The sequence below is a fragment of the Pongo abelii genome, chromosome 16 (assembly GCF_028885655.2).
Source record: "Pongo abelii isolate AG06213 chromosome 16, NHGRI_mPonAbe1-v2.0_pri, whole genome shotgun sequence".
Lineage (NCBI taxonomy): Eukaryota > Metazoa > Chordata > Mammalia > Primates > Hominidae > Pongo > Pongo abelii.
The window spans coordinates 80,404,116-80,422,007 of NC_072001.2; the positions used below are offsets into that span (position 1 = coordinate 80,404,116).

At 41.1% G+C, this 17,892-nt stretch overlaps 1 protein-coding gene across 48 annotated transcripts in view; it reads right to left on the minus strand.

Moving 5' to 3' along the window:
* Window positions 1-404: 404 nt before the first annotated feature.
* The window catches only part of PEAK1 (pseudopodium enriched atypical kinase 1), a 313,738-nt gene continuing 296,250 nt past the window's right edge, over window positions 405-17,892 (minus strand). For 47 of the 48 annotated variants that reach the window (XM_054531185.2, XM_054531202.2, XM_054531190.2 and 44 more), the window contains one exon: window positions 407-7,579. In XM_054531185.2, the coding sequence (XP_054387160.2) occupies window positions 6,416-7,579 (1,164 nt within the window). In that variant the 3' untranslated portion in view covers window positions 407-6,415. 48 annotated transcript variants of the gene reach the window in all.

Sequence of the window (17,892 nt, forward strand, 5' to 3'; positions counted from 1 at the left end):
ATTACCGGAATAGCTCTGATTTCCACGGAGAGGGTCAGCCAGAGCCAGCTAATCAAGCCTCTCAACGTGCAGTACAAACCCAGGAAGCCTGCAGGTGATTGCTCACCAGGGGGCGATCTCACACAGCAAACCTGCAGCCTTCTGAGGTCTGGGAAAAGCAGAATGCCTTTGCTTTCTCTTTGGGGCCTGATTTCCTCAGATTAGGCAGGGAATAAAGAGAAATATAATCCATGTCAGCAGGGGATGAGGACCCAGAGTGCAGAAGGCACACAAGCTGAAAGCCACCATTTCCTGCGTTATGGACAGAGCACCTACCCTGGGGGGACAAGACATAACCATGTCTGCAACCAAACCCTCCCCAGCATGTCAGTGTGGAAGAGTTGCCAAAAGGACAAGCATTTGTCTGTTTTTTAGTGTGTATTAAAATGAATTTATTTACACAGTAACATGATACCACAGAGTACACAGCAAAGTACCACAGCAAACCAAAGGGTGGCGCCACTGGTGGCAGAGGGGACCTTTCAATGATAGATTTATACAACTTTACAATATGTAAGTAGAGGGGTGAAGCTCCGGAAAGAGCAAAAACAAGATTTTCAAATATAGAGTGTGGGCAGGGCCAGAGAGAATTAAAGAGAGATTGGAATGAGGACTGTCATGATTCAAATCACCAAGTAGAATGAAATCTTGCTTCTGTATTTGCCTCATGCCAAAATGCCCTGCATATCCTCAACAGAAAATCCCAACCCAGTGTGTTCATACATCACACTCTTTAGTTCTAACTGGTAAAGGAAGGGATAACCAAGTAGTATTTGGAGCAAGTTCCTTAAGCAGTGTGGTTTAACCTTTCAAAAATGAACCCTATGTCTGGTTCAACATTCAAGTTATCCTGAGTGCGGACGCACACATACTATCCACACACTAACGGGCAAAGTGGGTTTTCTGTACTACAACAATATTCGTAGCAAAATATATGACTCTGTACTTCTGCTAGGTTAAAAAATGTCCAACCGCTTTTGATTCCCTGAAACTTTCTTGATTTAAAAAACAAAACAAAACAAAACCAAACCATGGGGGTGGATGGGACACGTCAAGATAAAAAGCTGGAATAAACCCAGAGACTTTCTGGAGTGGGAAACATGTAATGGGATGTTGGGAATACAGGCCCTTGCAGCCCACCTACGTGGGGAAAGCTTCTAGCAGTGGGTGATGCAAAAATCTTTTCTAATTTTAAACAGTTGCAGGGAGGGGGTGTTTAACAGCTGTATAGCACCTTGTACATTCTGGGCACTTATAGATATTAAATGATGGTGATGATGAATGGTAAACAGCTCTGTAGGAAGGTTTATAAAAACAATTACAATTTGTTAAGAAATTTCCCAAGAGTTCTTTAAACAAACCTATTAAAACTACCATATCTCTTTAAAAAAATCTTCTGCTCTCAGTATTATACGGATATGATATTCTCAAGCTGAGGTTTGGGCAATAGCCACAGTCATGTCAAGGGGACATGGAAGAGATCCTTCTCCTTAAATACTGAGGAACTTTGTATCTGCCAGGGCTTTCTTCATCATCATCATCATCATCATCATCATCATCTTCTAATATACAAAATGGACTTCTTTTTAAAAAGGTGCTTTTCTGAGGATGGACTTATCAGCTAAATGCCTTGACATGGAATGTATGTGAACTCCCCTCCCACGGCATCTGTCACAGCTCACCCTCATCATCTTAGAAGCATCAGGATAAAAAGGCTTGATTTCTTTGGTATAATCTCTCCCAGGATCTTGCACCGCAACTCTTCTGGCTTCCCTTACGGCACCGTTTTTGGTCCATGGAATCCCCACTTTTGGCACTGCTGTAAGCACGGACAGCTGGACTTCAGTGCACACTTCGGCAAGAGCAGCACTTGGATTTGTCTCGGCACAGCACTTTGGGCCTTTGAAAATATGAGCTTCAATGAGGTAAAACTAATAACCTGGTTTTGTGGGCAGCCATCCTGTTCACTCATTAGGCTGGAGCAGAATTTTCAATCCTTATCAACTACATGCCAGGGTTGAAAAACATGCCAGGGTTGGCCCAGCAAGTCCAGTTTGTCTCACCCCTCTCCAAGAATGTTCATACTATATTTACACATCTAGAATCATTTGAAATATAGTGTAGTATCCTAAATCCATCTCTATTTCTGGGACTAGCCTGTACTTTTTCAGATCACTGCTGGTAAAATCTAGAAGAAAATCCTAATTGCAGTGAAATCTAGTGAAAACCCTAATTCCAGCAAAACCAAATGTCAGGTTACTTCCCAGAACCAAAGTATTCATAACTCAAAATTGAGACGCTTAGTAGGACCCAAAGATCTTTCCTGGAAACTTTTTTTTTGAGACGAAGTCTCACTCTTATCTCCCAGGCTGGAGTGCGATGGCGTGATCCTGGCTCACTGCAACCTCTGCCTCCTGGGCTCAAGCGATTCTCTTGCCTCAGCCTCAGCCTCCCAAGTAGCTGAGATTACAGGTGCCTGCCACCATGCCTGGCTAATTTTTGTATTTTTAGTAGGGATGGGGTTTCACCATGTTGGCCAGGCTGGTCTCAAACTCCTGACCTCAGGTGATCTGCTCACCTCACCCTCCTAAAGTGTTGGGATTACAGGCGTGAGCCACCGCGCCCGGCCTGGGAACTTTATACTACTGGAAACTTTTAAGATATAATTTTTGGTAGTTTTACTCCCAGAAATGTCATTAATATTTCTAGAGCTTTAGATCTCTTGGCTTAGACTTTCCCATGTTTACAAACTTATTCTGAGTTTAGAAGCAAAACTGACCCCCACTTAATCTGATAATGGGAGGCTACTCCAACTGTTAAAATCCTAACCAATGTTTTACTTCTAGCTCCTCAACAGCAGCAGGGTAGGTAGGATGAGTGCTTGTGCCCTCACCCCAACCCATACCTCACCCAGTTCAGCTTCTGAGGGCAAATCTTGAAACTCATTGCCGTATTCCTGGCTTCCAGTTCTAGCTCAGCCTAGGGGTTGGTGATTCTTATGTTGTTGTTCCACAGGTTACAGTGACTCTTTTTCTCATCCTGCTGTTATTTTTCACGAATTGGCTTCTAGGCAACCCAGTAGTGTACATATACCAAAAGGGCTCACCTCAGCCAGCACAGGAGGCTTCTTGAAGTTCTAGTCCTCTTTATGAAACATCCACTGAATTGCTTCCAAGACTAAGTTATCACTCTAACAAGGCACTCTGCTATACATTCAGTCTTGCTCTTGGCTACTTTAGCCACTGTTGTGTTTCTCTAGCACCCAAGTGTCACAGAGATTGTTCATGCTCATGTGGCTTAAGGAAAAGTTCCAATAGGAGCTTAATTGTTCAAACTCTCAATATAAATGGAAAACTCTGTAGTATAGACTTCAATAGAAAACAATTTCCAATCAATATTGAAGGCAATAACTTCCTGTTACTTGAGAAAACGTAAAGTGCTATACTAGTCAAAATTCAAACATATATATATATAAAATGTGTGTGTACGTGTCTACAGAGGGTAGGATTTCTTTCCAGTTGATGAACAAATTCAAAGTTCCTACCACAATTAAAATGAAAAATATTTGTGATAATGTTAAATTGACTGAATTTCATTTTTTTTGGAAAAATATTCTGAAGACCAACTCATGTAGTATTTTTTGCCTAGAAATATAGTTTCTTTCTCTATTCTGTTCTAACCTGTAACACCCCCTTCCCTCTCTATCTCACATTCTTTGGCCATCACCCAGAGAAAAATTAATCTAGCCACCTGTCTCTGGGAAGCCTGAGGCTTTTCTCTGGCTAGTTTGCATTCATCTTTTGCCCTTAACAAATCTGAATATAAAAACAGTACTAAAAACATCTGATGTGAAGAGGTGCTCAGTTTACCAGTGCTGTAAGATAATGGTAGTGGAGGTGTCCATGCTTATTATACCATAGAGTTAAAGTGAAGACTGGATCCAAATCATAACAGAAAAAGAGAAAGAAAAAAAAAGATAAGTAGAGACATAACAAATAGAGGGACCAGGAAACATTCTGCATTAAATATGTAACCTCATTAAATAGTCAACATTCAAATGTACATGGGCAAGGCACCAAGAACATGACATTGAGAAGGTATATCTCAATATGCAAGCCATTGCAAGATGGGAGGTGGGGGAGGTTAAGGGAATGTGCTGGCTGACATGGTCAGTGGTCTGTGTGCTGCCACTTCAGTGCATAATCAGGCAAGGAGTTATGTGCACATGGTCTATGCTAAGATGAACCAAACACCAACCTTCAAGGCAAGGTGCGGCCATGCCACAGGACACCAAGAGCGGACTGCTGGCCTGCAGCAGCATGCCCACTCCATGGCCATTCCTAGGAGGAGAGCCCTACACTCTGGCTAGAGGAGGCAAGACTCTTTGTGGGCTAACCAGCCTTCTTTCCTGTGAGTCCTATATTGCTGGCCAGGGGGTAAGGACATTCTCCAAATAGAGCCTCACATATTGCAATCACTTAAAAAAGTAATAAGAGCACAATAAAATACAATATTTTCCTTTCCTGATCCTCTTTGATATACATGAATCACATGAAAGGCTGTTAAAAATGTTAAAAGTTTAGAAATTTCCAAGGCCACTAATGTGCTATGTAAGTAATACTGCACAATCAGTCTTGGCTTTAAGGAAACTCTGTACTGGTAGATGAGGGGCCTCAAGGCTCCTCACTCACTCACTAGGCACAGAGAACATGTCTGTCAACCCTGCCACAGGTTGCTTCTCTAGAGGCCTGGCCTCTACTTCCAGCATGCGTGTGCACGCACACATGGGCACACAAGTGTACACACACATTGTTCGAGTGACTCTTGGGATTTCAAGGTTAAAGTAAACACATACTCACAGTTTTGAATAAAACAAGCACAGGTGCACACGTGTATACACACACACACACACACACCCCCCCCCCCCAGTGGAAGGAACGCTCATCTCTTAGCGCAAATATGTGCCAAGGGAAGAAGGGGGAAGGTTTCTGTAGACTCGCTTCAGGTGAAGTTGCAACATAAACACTGTAATATACAGCTAAAAAAATACATACAAAAATTGCACATACATCCATAGAAGGGGAGCACAGGCTGCACACATGGTGAACAGCTCTCAATCACCCACCTCAGCAATCAGAATTCCTGTGAGCTGTCCTCCAGAGCCATTTTAGAGAGAGTCAGAAGGAGCAATGAGCCACTTACACTGGGAGGCAGTCTCTCTAGAAGAGGTCAACATTCTGAGGAGGTCAGCAGTCTCATCAGTGGCCTTCTTCCTCTCCCCTGCCTACGGCCATCCCAACAGCCCACCTCACTGTGCCCTCTAAAGGAGATCTTAGAGCTCCACTGACAGCTATTTCATTCAGGGCAAATGTTTACAGCATTTGGTAAACTAGTTAACACTGGCTACTGATAGAAGGGAGCTGGCCAATTACTGCTCGGGGAAAACCGCAAATGCTGACAGTTCTGACAGTAATCAAAGGGTACTTTAAACTCTGTTCCCTGATGGCCCCCAGAGAATTGCACATGCAAGAAAATCATCTCCTCGTGCCCTGCCAGCTATTTATAAGCTCTGAACTGCACTCCACCCTGCTGAGGCATTGGTGACACCACCTTGGGTCAGCTCTGTAATGGGCCACAAGTGGCTGATAAATCCAAACTTCACTGGCAAGTGGGGACAGAGTGGAGAATCAGGCAGTGGCAGCAGAGGGGAGACTATTAGGGCTGTCCTCCATGCAGTGCACATACTTACAGATAATGGCAATGAAAATGGGTCTATGACCCAAGGATGGGATCTCTCCTTTTCTTTCTACTGCCTCCTGGAACAAAGGATGTAGTCCCTGGTAACCAAAACTGGGCTGATGCTAAGGATGGCAGTTCTGCCTAGTAAGTCAGTTGTTGACACCTTAAAGGAAGAGTCTGTTGTCAGAGTCTACTGGGTCATGGTAGAGACTGGTTAAGTCTGTCTACTGCTAGTGAGAATAAATACTTGGTGCTAAAAAGATAGGTGATATCCAGAATTATGGAGGAAACGGACACAGCTCACTGGCTCACTGAGTTCATACCAAAGAAGCTGTCCCTTCAAGAATATGGATTTTCATTTTTACCTGCATTTATGGGACTATTAGGATAGAAGGTGTTTCAAGGGAAGGCAACCGCAAGTTTGTGCAGCTGAATTTCTGTAAAGTTAAGACAGACTCAGCTTCTCATTCAATCTGGGGCAGTGGATAACCTTTCTGAATGGACCCACTTGTTCATGGACAGGGATAGAGGTTTGTCTTTCTTCTTTCCTTGAATTTGGAGTGAGCACTAGGAAGGGGAAGTGCATGGGTGATATGAAGAAGGTGAAGATGTGGTAAAAGTATCATCCAGGTACACGTTAACGGTGCTGCAGAATTTTCACAATACAACTGAGGGAGTCTGTAGTGGCAAAAGCCAAATACTGAGCACAAAGCCAGTCCTCAAGGTTGATCCCACCTTCCCTGTCCAGGGACTTCTCAGCAAACTTGATCATGAGCAGTGTTCGCTTGATGTCTAGCCAGTTTTGGAGCAGGGTATTCCTCTGTACTAGGCTAGGGCAGGCGGTGAAAGTCTGGAAGAGATCTTCGCGGGGGCCCCAGAGCAGACACTGGAGGATGCCTTTGGCGTCTGAAATGAGGATCCGCTCAGAAGGGTTGGGATTCAGGAGGCAGCTGGCCAGCTGCTGCAGACCCCGGGAGTAGGGGGAGCGGAATGGGATGCGAGGCAGGTCTGCTCGTGTGTATTCCCTCTCCTTCAGCTCTGGGTTCTCATCAAAGGGGTTGGGTAGGTGCAGCATCTCATAGATGAGGATGCCTGTCTGGAACTCATCACACTTTTTATACTGGGTAGCTGTTATGATCTCTGGAGCAAGGCGAGACTGGTCCCGGAGGATCTCAGGGTCCACCAGATGGCTCTTCTGCTTGGCCTGAGAGAAGTTGCTCACTATAAGCCTAGTGGGATAAGATGAGGTGGAGCTGGGCTCTGCAGGCCCAAAGCCTTGGGCAGTCCCCCCAGGCTGGTAGTGGACAAGTAGCAGGTTCTCTAGGCGTAGATCGCAGTGAGTGACATGGTAGGGTTTGAGGTGCTCAAGACCAGAGCATAGCTGTAAGAGCAGCAGACATACCTGCCTCTCATACAAATCAGGGCTTTTCCCATGCTGGGCCAGAGAGTCTCGCACAAAATCAGCCACAGTAAGACATGGAACCTCCCTGGTGATGACCACAACATGGCTCCTCTGCTTCTTGCTCATGACTCCCTGATTCTCTTTCTGGGATGATGCTGCTTCAGAACAGGGCTTTGGGTTTTTCCCATCCGTTTCTCCTTTGGCTTCTTCTTCAGTCTCTTCCATGTCATCCTCATCCTTTTCAGGGTCATCTGGATCCTCCCAGGGAAGCAGACGGTTAGGGACTTCAGCAAGGAAATGACCACAGTCCTGCTGAATGTTAAAATGGACAGCCAGACTCTGCCGGACAGCCAAGCTGTGATAATACTGCTGAGATTCTTTAGCTTTGCTCTTACAGATCTGAAAGATAATAAAACAATTTAAAACTCACACTCTCATAACCAGGTTTATGATGTATCAGGGAGGATTAACTGGAAGGTGACTGGTTAGGGACAAACGATCATATAGTAAAGTTGTTAGCAAGGCTTGCCCCATGTTAAGTGACAATAATAATGGTGGTAACCGTTTCTCATGGTTGTCTACACGCCAGGCTGTGGTGAGCACTTTATGTGTACCATTTTTAGTCCTCACATTAACCTTTCAAAGTAGATTGAGGATCTAAGAATTCAAAAAAGAAAAAAAGCCCAGGGTTATGTGTGCAAACCTAAGTTTGTTTAATGCCAAAGCCTGCTCTTTCCACTATAACCTTGCACCTCATCAGAACAACAACAACGAAATAATTTTTCACTTACTTCTGTAGAGGTTTGTAGCCCAGAAAGATACAGCAGGCCAATGGACTCATAATGGAGACCAAAATACCTTATTTCATCACCCATCACCCTTTGTGTCAACATCTCACAAGTTAGGAGAGTGATATAACATTGGCCAGGTAAACTGTGGGTTTTCCTAACTTTTCAATGAATGTCATTGTGATGGTCACAACACTGGCACTCATGGTTCACTGGCAGGGTTGAGAGAGTCACTGGTCTGACCTAGTCAGAACAAAACCAACATTTCAATGGTGGTTTTCTGAGTTTTATGCTTTCTCTTAACAGGCCTCATTTAATACCCACCATTGAGGCAATAAGACCTTTTATAAAGAACTTTACTAAGTGGTTATGGATCAAGGAAGAATTTTTTGATCAAAAAAAGTTAGCCAAGAGTTCTACATACTGTGATGATTGTATTTCTACTCTTAAGGGGTTATCAAAGCAAAAAGTAAGTAAAACCACCCCTAAATGGGTTATCCTCATGCTATGGAGAGGCTGACAGTGGAAGACTGAGTCTCTAATACTAGTTCATGGATCATAATAGTCTGGTCTGGAATCTGCTCCACACCCTGTTAACTGAAAGTCATTCTCTGCTCTCCCTCCTCAGCAGGGGCACACTGCCACATGTTACAAATATCAAAGGCTCCCAGCAACATGCACTCTCTGTAGTGTTTACACTGCGTGTTTATTACAATAATACAGAAAAGCAAAACTTAAAAAAGCAATTTCTAGTCATTTTTATTTAAAAAGAAAAATGTACACATTCTTAGGAAGATTCAGATAGGACCCAGTTCTGAGAAGCAGCACATTCTGATTTCCATTCAAATAGATTAAAAAAAAAAAAAAAATCAAAGGCAAGGGAGTCTCAATGGAGAAAAGCATCTCTCTCTCTCTTTCTCTTATTCTCTAGTTTATCATATTTATTTATTTATTTATTTATTTATTTTTTTTATATTAAAGAATTTATTTTTAAAGTTTAGAAATGTATTAGAAACAGGAAACATAGTGACCTAGAATATTTTATAGAGAACCAAATAGAACTTCTAAAAACTAAAAGTACCGTAATTTAAAAACTCGATGTAACAGTTTAATATCACACTAGGTACAGAAAGAGACTTAATCAGTCAGAAGTTATTCAGAATAAACCGTGGAAAGAAAAAGATGGAAAATACAGGAGAGGATAGAAAACGTAGAAGAAAGAGTAAGAGGATGGAGTATATTTAATCAGGATCCCAGAGAGAGAAGAGATAATGAACTTTTGAAAGATAATATGTGAGTTTAAAAGTCCACTGAACTCTAAGAAAAAATAAGAAGCCATACCTAAATATGTTATTATTAAAATAAAAAAAAACAAGAATAAAAATCTTAAAGAGATGGGGTGAGGGGACCTTATCTTTTTTTTTTTTAGTTTATCATATTTATTAGTTAAAGAAGCTTGATATCAGTGACCAGTGCCAAGGAAATCAATCTATCAATCTATCAATCTATCTATCTATCTATCTATACCTGAGCACAAGCTCCTTCAAGTCTTCTACTACCTATCTAATTCAGTTTGAGGATATACTAAGTATTTCTTTTTCAAGCAAACTTCTGGTCTTGAACAGACGTCCCCAGCCTGAGTTCAAGTTCAAACACATATCTTTCAGAAAATATTATCTCTGGAAAGCTCTCGAAGTCTTAGTATATGCAGTATAATATATGATCCTATATGCTCATCAATCATAACATTTGTTATTTTTATAACTGCACTGTTGGCAATATTTCACGTTTAAGTGTTACCAGGTATTTAAAAATTCTATACTAGTCATTGTTTAGTTGTATAGGAGTTGGATCCAGCACATGGCACCATTAACCCCATTGCCAGTTAAATTTGCTTGATATTATATTGTCTTCTGGAATGAAAGCTCAAGGGTCTCAACTCTTCATACCACTAAATTTGGCTGAATCAGATTGGATGGTTAAACTCTAGCTGTTACATTATAAAAAAGGACACTCCCCAAGGGCTTGGGAGGCCTGGGATTTAGCTTTGCTACTAGCTGTATAACCTTGGGCATTTCACTAATTTCTCTGGGTCTCAGTCTCCCTATTAAAGGAGACAATATGAAGAACACTGAAATCTACTTCACAGGGCAGTTGTGAGGATTAATTGGGATCAAGTATATAGAGTACATCTGTAAACTACAAAGTTGTACAAATGCAACACTGATAATGACTAAAGCAGTTAACAACTTGCAAATGTCAAACTAATGCAATCTTAGAGAATCCTAATTTTTTGAAACAATGAACAAAACAGAAAAATAGATCTTTATTTTGAGTCCCGAAAGCCACCTGCCACAGCAGTGAGGCTCTCTGACCACAAGTTTGATAGAGGACAGGCAAAAAGGAACTGCTAACATTCAATACCGCCAAGCCAGGGTCAGCCCTGACAAAAAAGTTAACACCAGCCGTATGTTAGAATCCAAGAGAGGGCAACCTAAAGCTATGAGAGAGAATTGTTTGGCCAAGTCTAGTTTTAACTATGTCAAGTCAGGCTGAAAAAAAAAATTGTGACCTTGTAGTTTAACATTAGAAGCAGAGAAGGTATTCTAACTGTGACTCGTATTTTAATTGTGATATTCTAATTATATCTAGACATTCACACAGACACACACATTTTTATAAGGTCCTCCAGAGCTTTGTGAGTAGACAAGAGTGTGGATACTACAATAAGAGTTTATGTTTAGCTCCACAGATCTACTTGAGATAAAGGATCAAAGTGATTTACGAAGAAGAAATGATAAATTGTTCCACGATTTTGGATGCTCTAAAGGAAAATGGTCTCCCTAGATAGCCAACCTGAGTGGGCAGCACTTCCTTATCTCTTCATTTTATAATACGTAGACAGGTTGAAGAATAATGAGTCACTCTAGCTTTAAGAGCAAAGGCAAAAGGGAGAAGACTAGAGTGTAAAAGAGGAGGGAAAAAGAGTGATTTTACTTGGTTCATAACCCTGAAAACAGTTACAACCCAAACACAGACCAATGGAGATTTCCATAATAGGATTTTGCTTGATGGGTATCTCATAAATCTTTATTATGGAGCCTGCAATGATGTTAATTTAGGTAGGAGTATTATATTATTCTAGGTACCACATTGTAGCCATTTTTCAAATATTAATAACTCCTTTAGTTAAAAAAAAAAAACCTCAAAATGACCTGACTTCAGATAATAAATTTCTAGCTCAAAAGTTATTTCAGAAAACAAACCAATTTTTCAGAACAAATGGATAGGGTTCTTCCTGTCAAATTTTTTCCTTCTGCCCTTACCCAGTATTTTCTCTACCAGGGATTAAAGTAACTTCTTCTTGGCTCTCATTATCTTTCTTGAAAAGAATTCACATTCCTTCTTTATAAAGAGTAGCTGGCATCTCAAGAGTAGCAGGAGGAATCTCAAGAAAGATTCTACTTGTTCATGCCAGCTACTCTTTAATCTATAAATGATTACTTCAGGACTCCTCCTAGGACCTCCAAAATTTAAAAATAGGAATAAAAATAAACTAGAACTGGAATGGCCCCACATCTTCATTAAACAGTCCCTTTTCTAACAGGGGAAAAATAACCTCGTATTTGCCTTGGCTATGTTTGGGAAAATCTACTTAAAATGCTGTGAATTTGGCAGATTCTGTGCTGTCTATATTTTCTGAAAGGCAAGAAAAAATGGTATGAGAGCCTGAGCCACAGTGACACTAGAGGGAGCTGCAATATCAACATCCAGGAGTCATTTACTTATAAACTGTGCAGCAGGAGAACAAAACCAGGCTGCTGAAGGTTGAATCTTCTTGTAAAATACACCACAGGGCCTCTTTCTGGATAAGTTTTTGCTTCTATGATGGTGGCAATACCAAATGCATGCCAAGGGAACTCCTCGTTGAAGAGCACAGACAGGAAGAGAAGCCCATCCTGGGCACAGTGACCCTCGCCCACTTGCCAGCTCACAGGAAATGCCCGCTTGAGCTATTCTCCAGAGGAGTCAGAGGAACATCAAAAGGGACAGCCAGCCAGCTGGTATATACATATGCACCAACATGAATAACCTACAGTTGCAAAAACAGAGGCTTGAAGGGAAACTGGGTGCTTGTCTGGGTTAATAAAGATAAGTGAGGACAGAGAAGGGAAAATATTAATTCATTATCAATTGATCATTCAAACAAGTATCTCATGGCTCCTGAGCACTTCCCATCTGTAAGACACAGCATCTTGAAGCATTCTGACCAGATTCCTAAATACAGGGGGTGGGGACCCTTTAACCACTGATAAATCATCTGTCGGAAAACTGGGGGAGAGGGGAAACAACATATTGTGTTCCAGAATCATAGCCAAATTACCCTCTCCCGAGACCTTCTCAGACTCGGGTCAAAGAACCCAACATTTACAATCTTAGCAGGGAAACAGAGCTTGAAAATGGTTCCTCATCCACAATCTGAAAAGTTTAATTCCAAACATACATTTCGGTTCAGGGGCTCATTTTCCATGTTGCTCATGACAACTGCCCTGCATACATTTGAGGCAAATTTGTCATTAAAAAGCATTTATGTTTGTAATAACTTCAACCTAGACAGCTAACTTCTAAAAAGCAGACCATCAGGGGCTTTGACTGTAAAGTCCCATTAAAAATAGCTGGGGAGAAGATAGTGCTGTCTAACACTACTGAACCTTTCAGAATGATCACAAAGCCTGGGACCTGTGAGAGGACATACCTCTTGATGCTCTCTCAACAACAGATATTCTGTTTAAGGCAACTAAGTCAGAGGGATAGGGGGAAAGGTGGACCTGTGCAAAACTGGATGACATGACTATGGAATTAATCTGTCGTTGAATGGCATGGTGTTACCCATTCTTCTTCATTGACCCTTTTTCCCAAAGGTTCCTTGAAGTGCTGGTGTTTGGAGTGCCTGCTCTCCATCCTAGTTTTTCATTGACAAACTCTCTTCAGCAAGCTTGCTCACGGCTTCAACCATGTCATATACACTACTGACTTCCATATCTACATTTGTAATGCACACTTATCTTTGGGCTTTAGGCTCATCTATACAATGACCTACTTGATTTCTTCCCATATATGTCCCAACCCATAGATTACTTAAACTCAACATAACCAAACCTGAACTCTTCGTCCCACCAAACTCACTGCTTTCCCAGTACTCCCTCTCTTGATGAATGGCTTTGTTACCTGGATGAGAAACCAAATTCACTTTGGATTTCTCCTACATCTTCACTCCCTATGGCTAATTACCAACTCTTATTGATTTTTCTTCTAAATAACTTTCAAATTATCCTCTTTTCTCCATCTCTTTTGCTACCTTCATCACTTGCCTGGACAAACACAAAAGCTTTCCAACAGGTCTGCCTGCCTCTAATGTGATCCCCTCAAATACATCTTCCACATGGCTACAGAGCCATTAAAAACAACAGCTGGTATTTCCTCATTTAAATTTCCTAGCGGCTCCGCTTTATCCTCATAGGAAAAAGTCCTGGCCTTGCCTCCCTTTCCAGTCCTACTTCCCACCTGTGTTCCATTTGCTCTTACTATATTGAGCTATCTGCAGCCAGCCACCCACTCTACCCTCCAGGTGTTCTCTCAGTTTGGGGCTCCTTGTCACCCCTCATCTGCCTGAGGGATTCCTACTTCTTTTAAAGCCCTTCTCAGGCATTACTTTTATCAGAGAGAGGAAGTGCTAAATACCCTAAATCCCCTTTCTGTGTTACTTCTATATCTTGTACATATCTCTATTATTGCAGTTATCACATTTTTTATCTTTAAAAAATTGTTTTTTATAATTTTTTTCAATTTTATTTTAGATTCAGGGGGTACATGTGCAGGTTTGTTACCTGGGTATATCTCATGATGCTGAGGTTTGAGGTACAACTGATCCCATCACCCAGGTACTGAACACAGTACCCAACAGTTTTTCAACCCTTGCCCCCTTTCCTCCCTCCTCCGACATTTTTTTGTCTATTTTACAAGCAGATACTTGTATCTTTAGGGCCTAGCACAGAGCAAGGCACGTAGTACTTGCTCCATATGTCTGTAAAAGATTCTGAGAAAAGGCAGCATCTGATCCAGTGCTGCCATAGGACTTATTTACTCAGAACAGGTAGAATATATGAACAGCTTTTATGAAACAGATAAAAGTTGGCAAGGTGATGGGCTGGGGGCAACGGCAGATAAATCTGAATAATAAACACTCATGAATGACCTGACTACACAAATGAGTGAAATCTGATCAGTGAGGGCTGTCTGTTGAGTCCAGGCTGCCCTGGGAGCTTGCTGATTTTGTACTGCACGAAACTATACAAAACAACATGGCTCTTTGTCATTCGATTCAATTTTCTCTCCTTTGCCCCAAAGAAAGCAATAATTACAAAATATAAGACTCTTCAAAAATATTCTACATTAGCTCTGATTTTTCCATTATGGGCCCAGTATGCCTTCCGCCTACTTCCAGTTTATCAGCAGGGAATCTCATTTCCATCTCACTCTATGCATTCTATAGTGCCTCAGTGAACCTTAAGTGAGATGGATGCTATAGGGAACGGATTGCGGAGGGAAAAAAATGAGAAACATTAAAGATCACACACATTACACCATCTGTGCCATTTTGTCACATCACACAAATGTACAACTGCAAATGGGAGTGAGCGTAGAATGAAACTCTGCAACTTCTAAATTGATATCCAGTATTTGGTATAACCCCACTCTAAGAATATAGGCTGATCAGTGATTGACCTCAATTCCTTGATCTGCCTAGGAGGGGTATTGCTATACTTGCTGCTACAGAGCTAAGACCCACACACACACTCAATGCTGTTACAACTATGTTCAAAATAGATTAAGTGTTTAATATATAAAATGCTGTGTGGGCCCAAAGTACTCAGGACTCCATGTTGTAGGAATCTGCTATGAGAACTGTTGGGTAGGCCAGGTAATTTACAGGTTGAATTGCTGCAAAAATATTCACATGCCCAAGAAAGTGATTTTGGATCCTAGAAGAGAAATTCAAGAAGGCAACTGTGTAAGATTTCACCATTTTATTTGTGACTTGTACTCATCAAAGCTTTTCACTCTCCCACTCAGCATGTGTATCCAATGAAAATAACTTGTGTTCCTGAGCCAGTAATTTAGGCCGACAGAATGATGCCCAGGATGTTCATACTAGAGAAACTGAGGCACAGAGTAGTCCAATAACCAGCTCAGGGCCCACATTAGGAATTCAATTAACTTGAATTCCAACTTGTGATTCTCAACTATATCCTCTCACCTCATTAATTAAAGCCATGCTCCCTTTTCCCACCAGACAACTAATTTTGATTCCAGGTTTACACAAACATCCAAAACCTCTCCTTCCTAAATCAATTCCCAGTTGAGACTCAGGCGCTTCTGTATGCACTGAGCCTGAAACAAAATGGACACCAAACTAGGATGGCTATGAGTATGTGTAGTTGGCTGCTGATCAATCATTTTCTGTAAAGTTTCATTGTTAAAAATATTTATTTTGAATTATGAAAGTGGAAGTGGTTTCCCCTCTAGTTTTTTCCTCACCACTAAGCCAGTAATTAATTTCCTGTATATATAGTCTGAATTAGTTGTAAATTCCTACCAATCATAGTTGTTCCTGTAATGCTTTTTCATTTAGTATCTTGTTTTGTCAGCATCCACCCAAATGAGATAAACGGAGACTCTGGAGTCAAAAATGCAGTAAAAGATGCTGGTCTCCACAGTTCACCTCTACATTATTACAAGCTTTTAACAAGATTCTGGCATAGCTGGAAGAAAGGAAGCAGCCCCTCTTTTGTAACAGGGAAGTGTACATCTTTACTGAGTTTTGTGTGCTCTATCCTTGAGAACAAAGACTGGGACTACTTTAAAGATACCTACTATCTCAATTCTGGAACTGTTGGAAAATAACTAAAAAATTTATACTTTTTGCTTATGTGAAATTTTTAGCATCCTCTTCAAAGTAACTGCATCCAAATTTCCTCTGTGGTCTCACATGGTAGTACTTTTTATAAAATGATCTCATAAGTGCAATGAAAATACAATATCTCAGTGATACTGAGCCATAATTTTGCCAACTGTCCATCCTGTCAGTTTACTGCCTCAGGCATGAAATAATAGGAGAGGTTCTACCTAGGAGTCAGGAGGTAGCCTGCCATGAAGCTGGTGTCCCCATGCAGAAGTGATTGTTCCTCTCTGGCCTTAGTTTCCCACTGTGTAGAATGGTGAAGGCCCTTCTAAAATTGGCTTTAGTCTACTATGAGGATATGAAGGATTAGTCTACTATGGATTTAGATATGAGGATTTAGTCTACTATGAGGATATGAGGATTATGTTCTTGGTCAGTGCCTACCCAGATTCTCTGAAAGGGAAAAAGCAAGGTAGATTTTTATTAGAGAACAGGGAAGTTAAGTTCAGGCTTAAGTTTATGTTAAGTTTTATTTTGCGAGCAGGAATATTTAAGTTAACGGCTGGAGGCCAGCCAACATATAGCCCACAGAGACAGACAATGCAATCTGCTGGGTGGTGGCTCACCAAATGGGGAAGAGAGGATAAAAGAAGATATGGACAAGATGGAAAATCAGAGTTGAAAATCAAATATTGTTTGGAAATCAATTTGGCTCTTCTTTCACCAAAACATTTATTTAAAAAGTAGGCTGTGCTCACTGCCTCCACAGCTTCCTCTTCCTGTTTGCTCTTTAACTCACTGTGTCTGGCATTCACCCCAATTATTACCAACATTGCATTTTCTTGAGGCTTACAAGACATTAAATTCTTGCCTTCTTCTGAGTCTTCATTCTGCACAAGCCCTCTGCAACCTTGGACTCTGGCCTGTAGGGCCCTGCCTTTTGCTACAGATTTTCCAATTGCTCCTGCTTTGGGTCACTTAGATGTGTGGGCCTTTTCCCACTTTGCAGACTCTTCCATTACAATCTCATGTAGTCCCACAGTTTCAACTAAATCAAGTCTATGACCACATTTCTAGGCTTGAGCTCTCTTCTGAGTACCAAACCCATATTTTTACCTGGATCCTGCGGTTCTCTCAACTTGGCTCACCTATGGGCATATCCCATTGAGATCTCATCTTTCTGGCTTTTCTGATTCATATTTCAACTAATGGCATCACCATTCTCTTGGAGGTTGTTCTACCTTGAAATTTTAGCATCACTGCCCTAATCCCATACTCACCAGACATGGTCTACTGCCTTCCTCAGCTCTTTAGCCATCTGCCCCTTCTTTTCCTTTGCCTTACATCAGGTCTCATTTTACCTGGACTACTGCAATAGCATAATGACTGGCTTCCTTGCTTCCAGTCCTTCTGACCTCTCTTACCACAGCTGTCATCCAAAATCTTATGTTATTTCTGTTTAAAAATACTTAGTGGCTTCCCACAAAACACAAAATAAAGTCTAACCTCTTAAGCTCATCACTCAAATCTCTAAATTTGTTCTCTAATCTCTCCGTAGCCTAATTTTCCACTATTCTCTCAATGTACTGCATTTACCACAAAGAACAGCAAAGTGGATACAAAAGGCCCTTTCTTATTGGCCCCAAGATAAGTGTTAATAACTTATTTCATTCATTAATCTTCATTTATCTTTACATCTCTGTGTACCACTCTGAACTTTCATTATAATCTGTTTTAAGAGCTATTATTTATGCTTTTGTCTTTCTTACTGGAATATAAGCTTCCTGAGGGCAAGCCCTTTGTTTCATTCATATGTATTTCTGTAAACTACAACAAATATCACAATGTTTTATACAGTAAACATTTTTTGAAGGGTCAAGAAATATTTACTGAATGCCAACTATGTACATGATATTATAATAGATGCTAAGGATATAAGAATTAATAAGCCATGGTCCCCG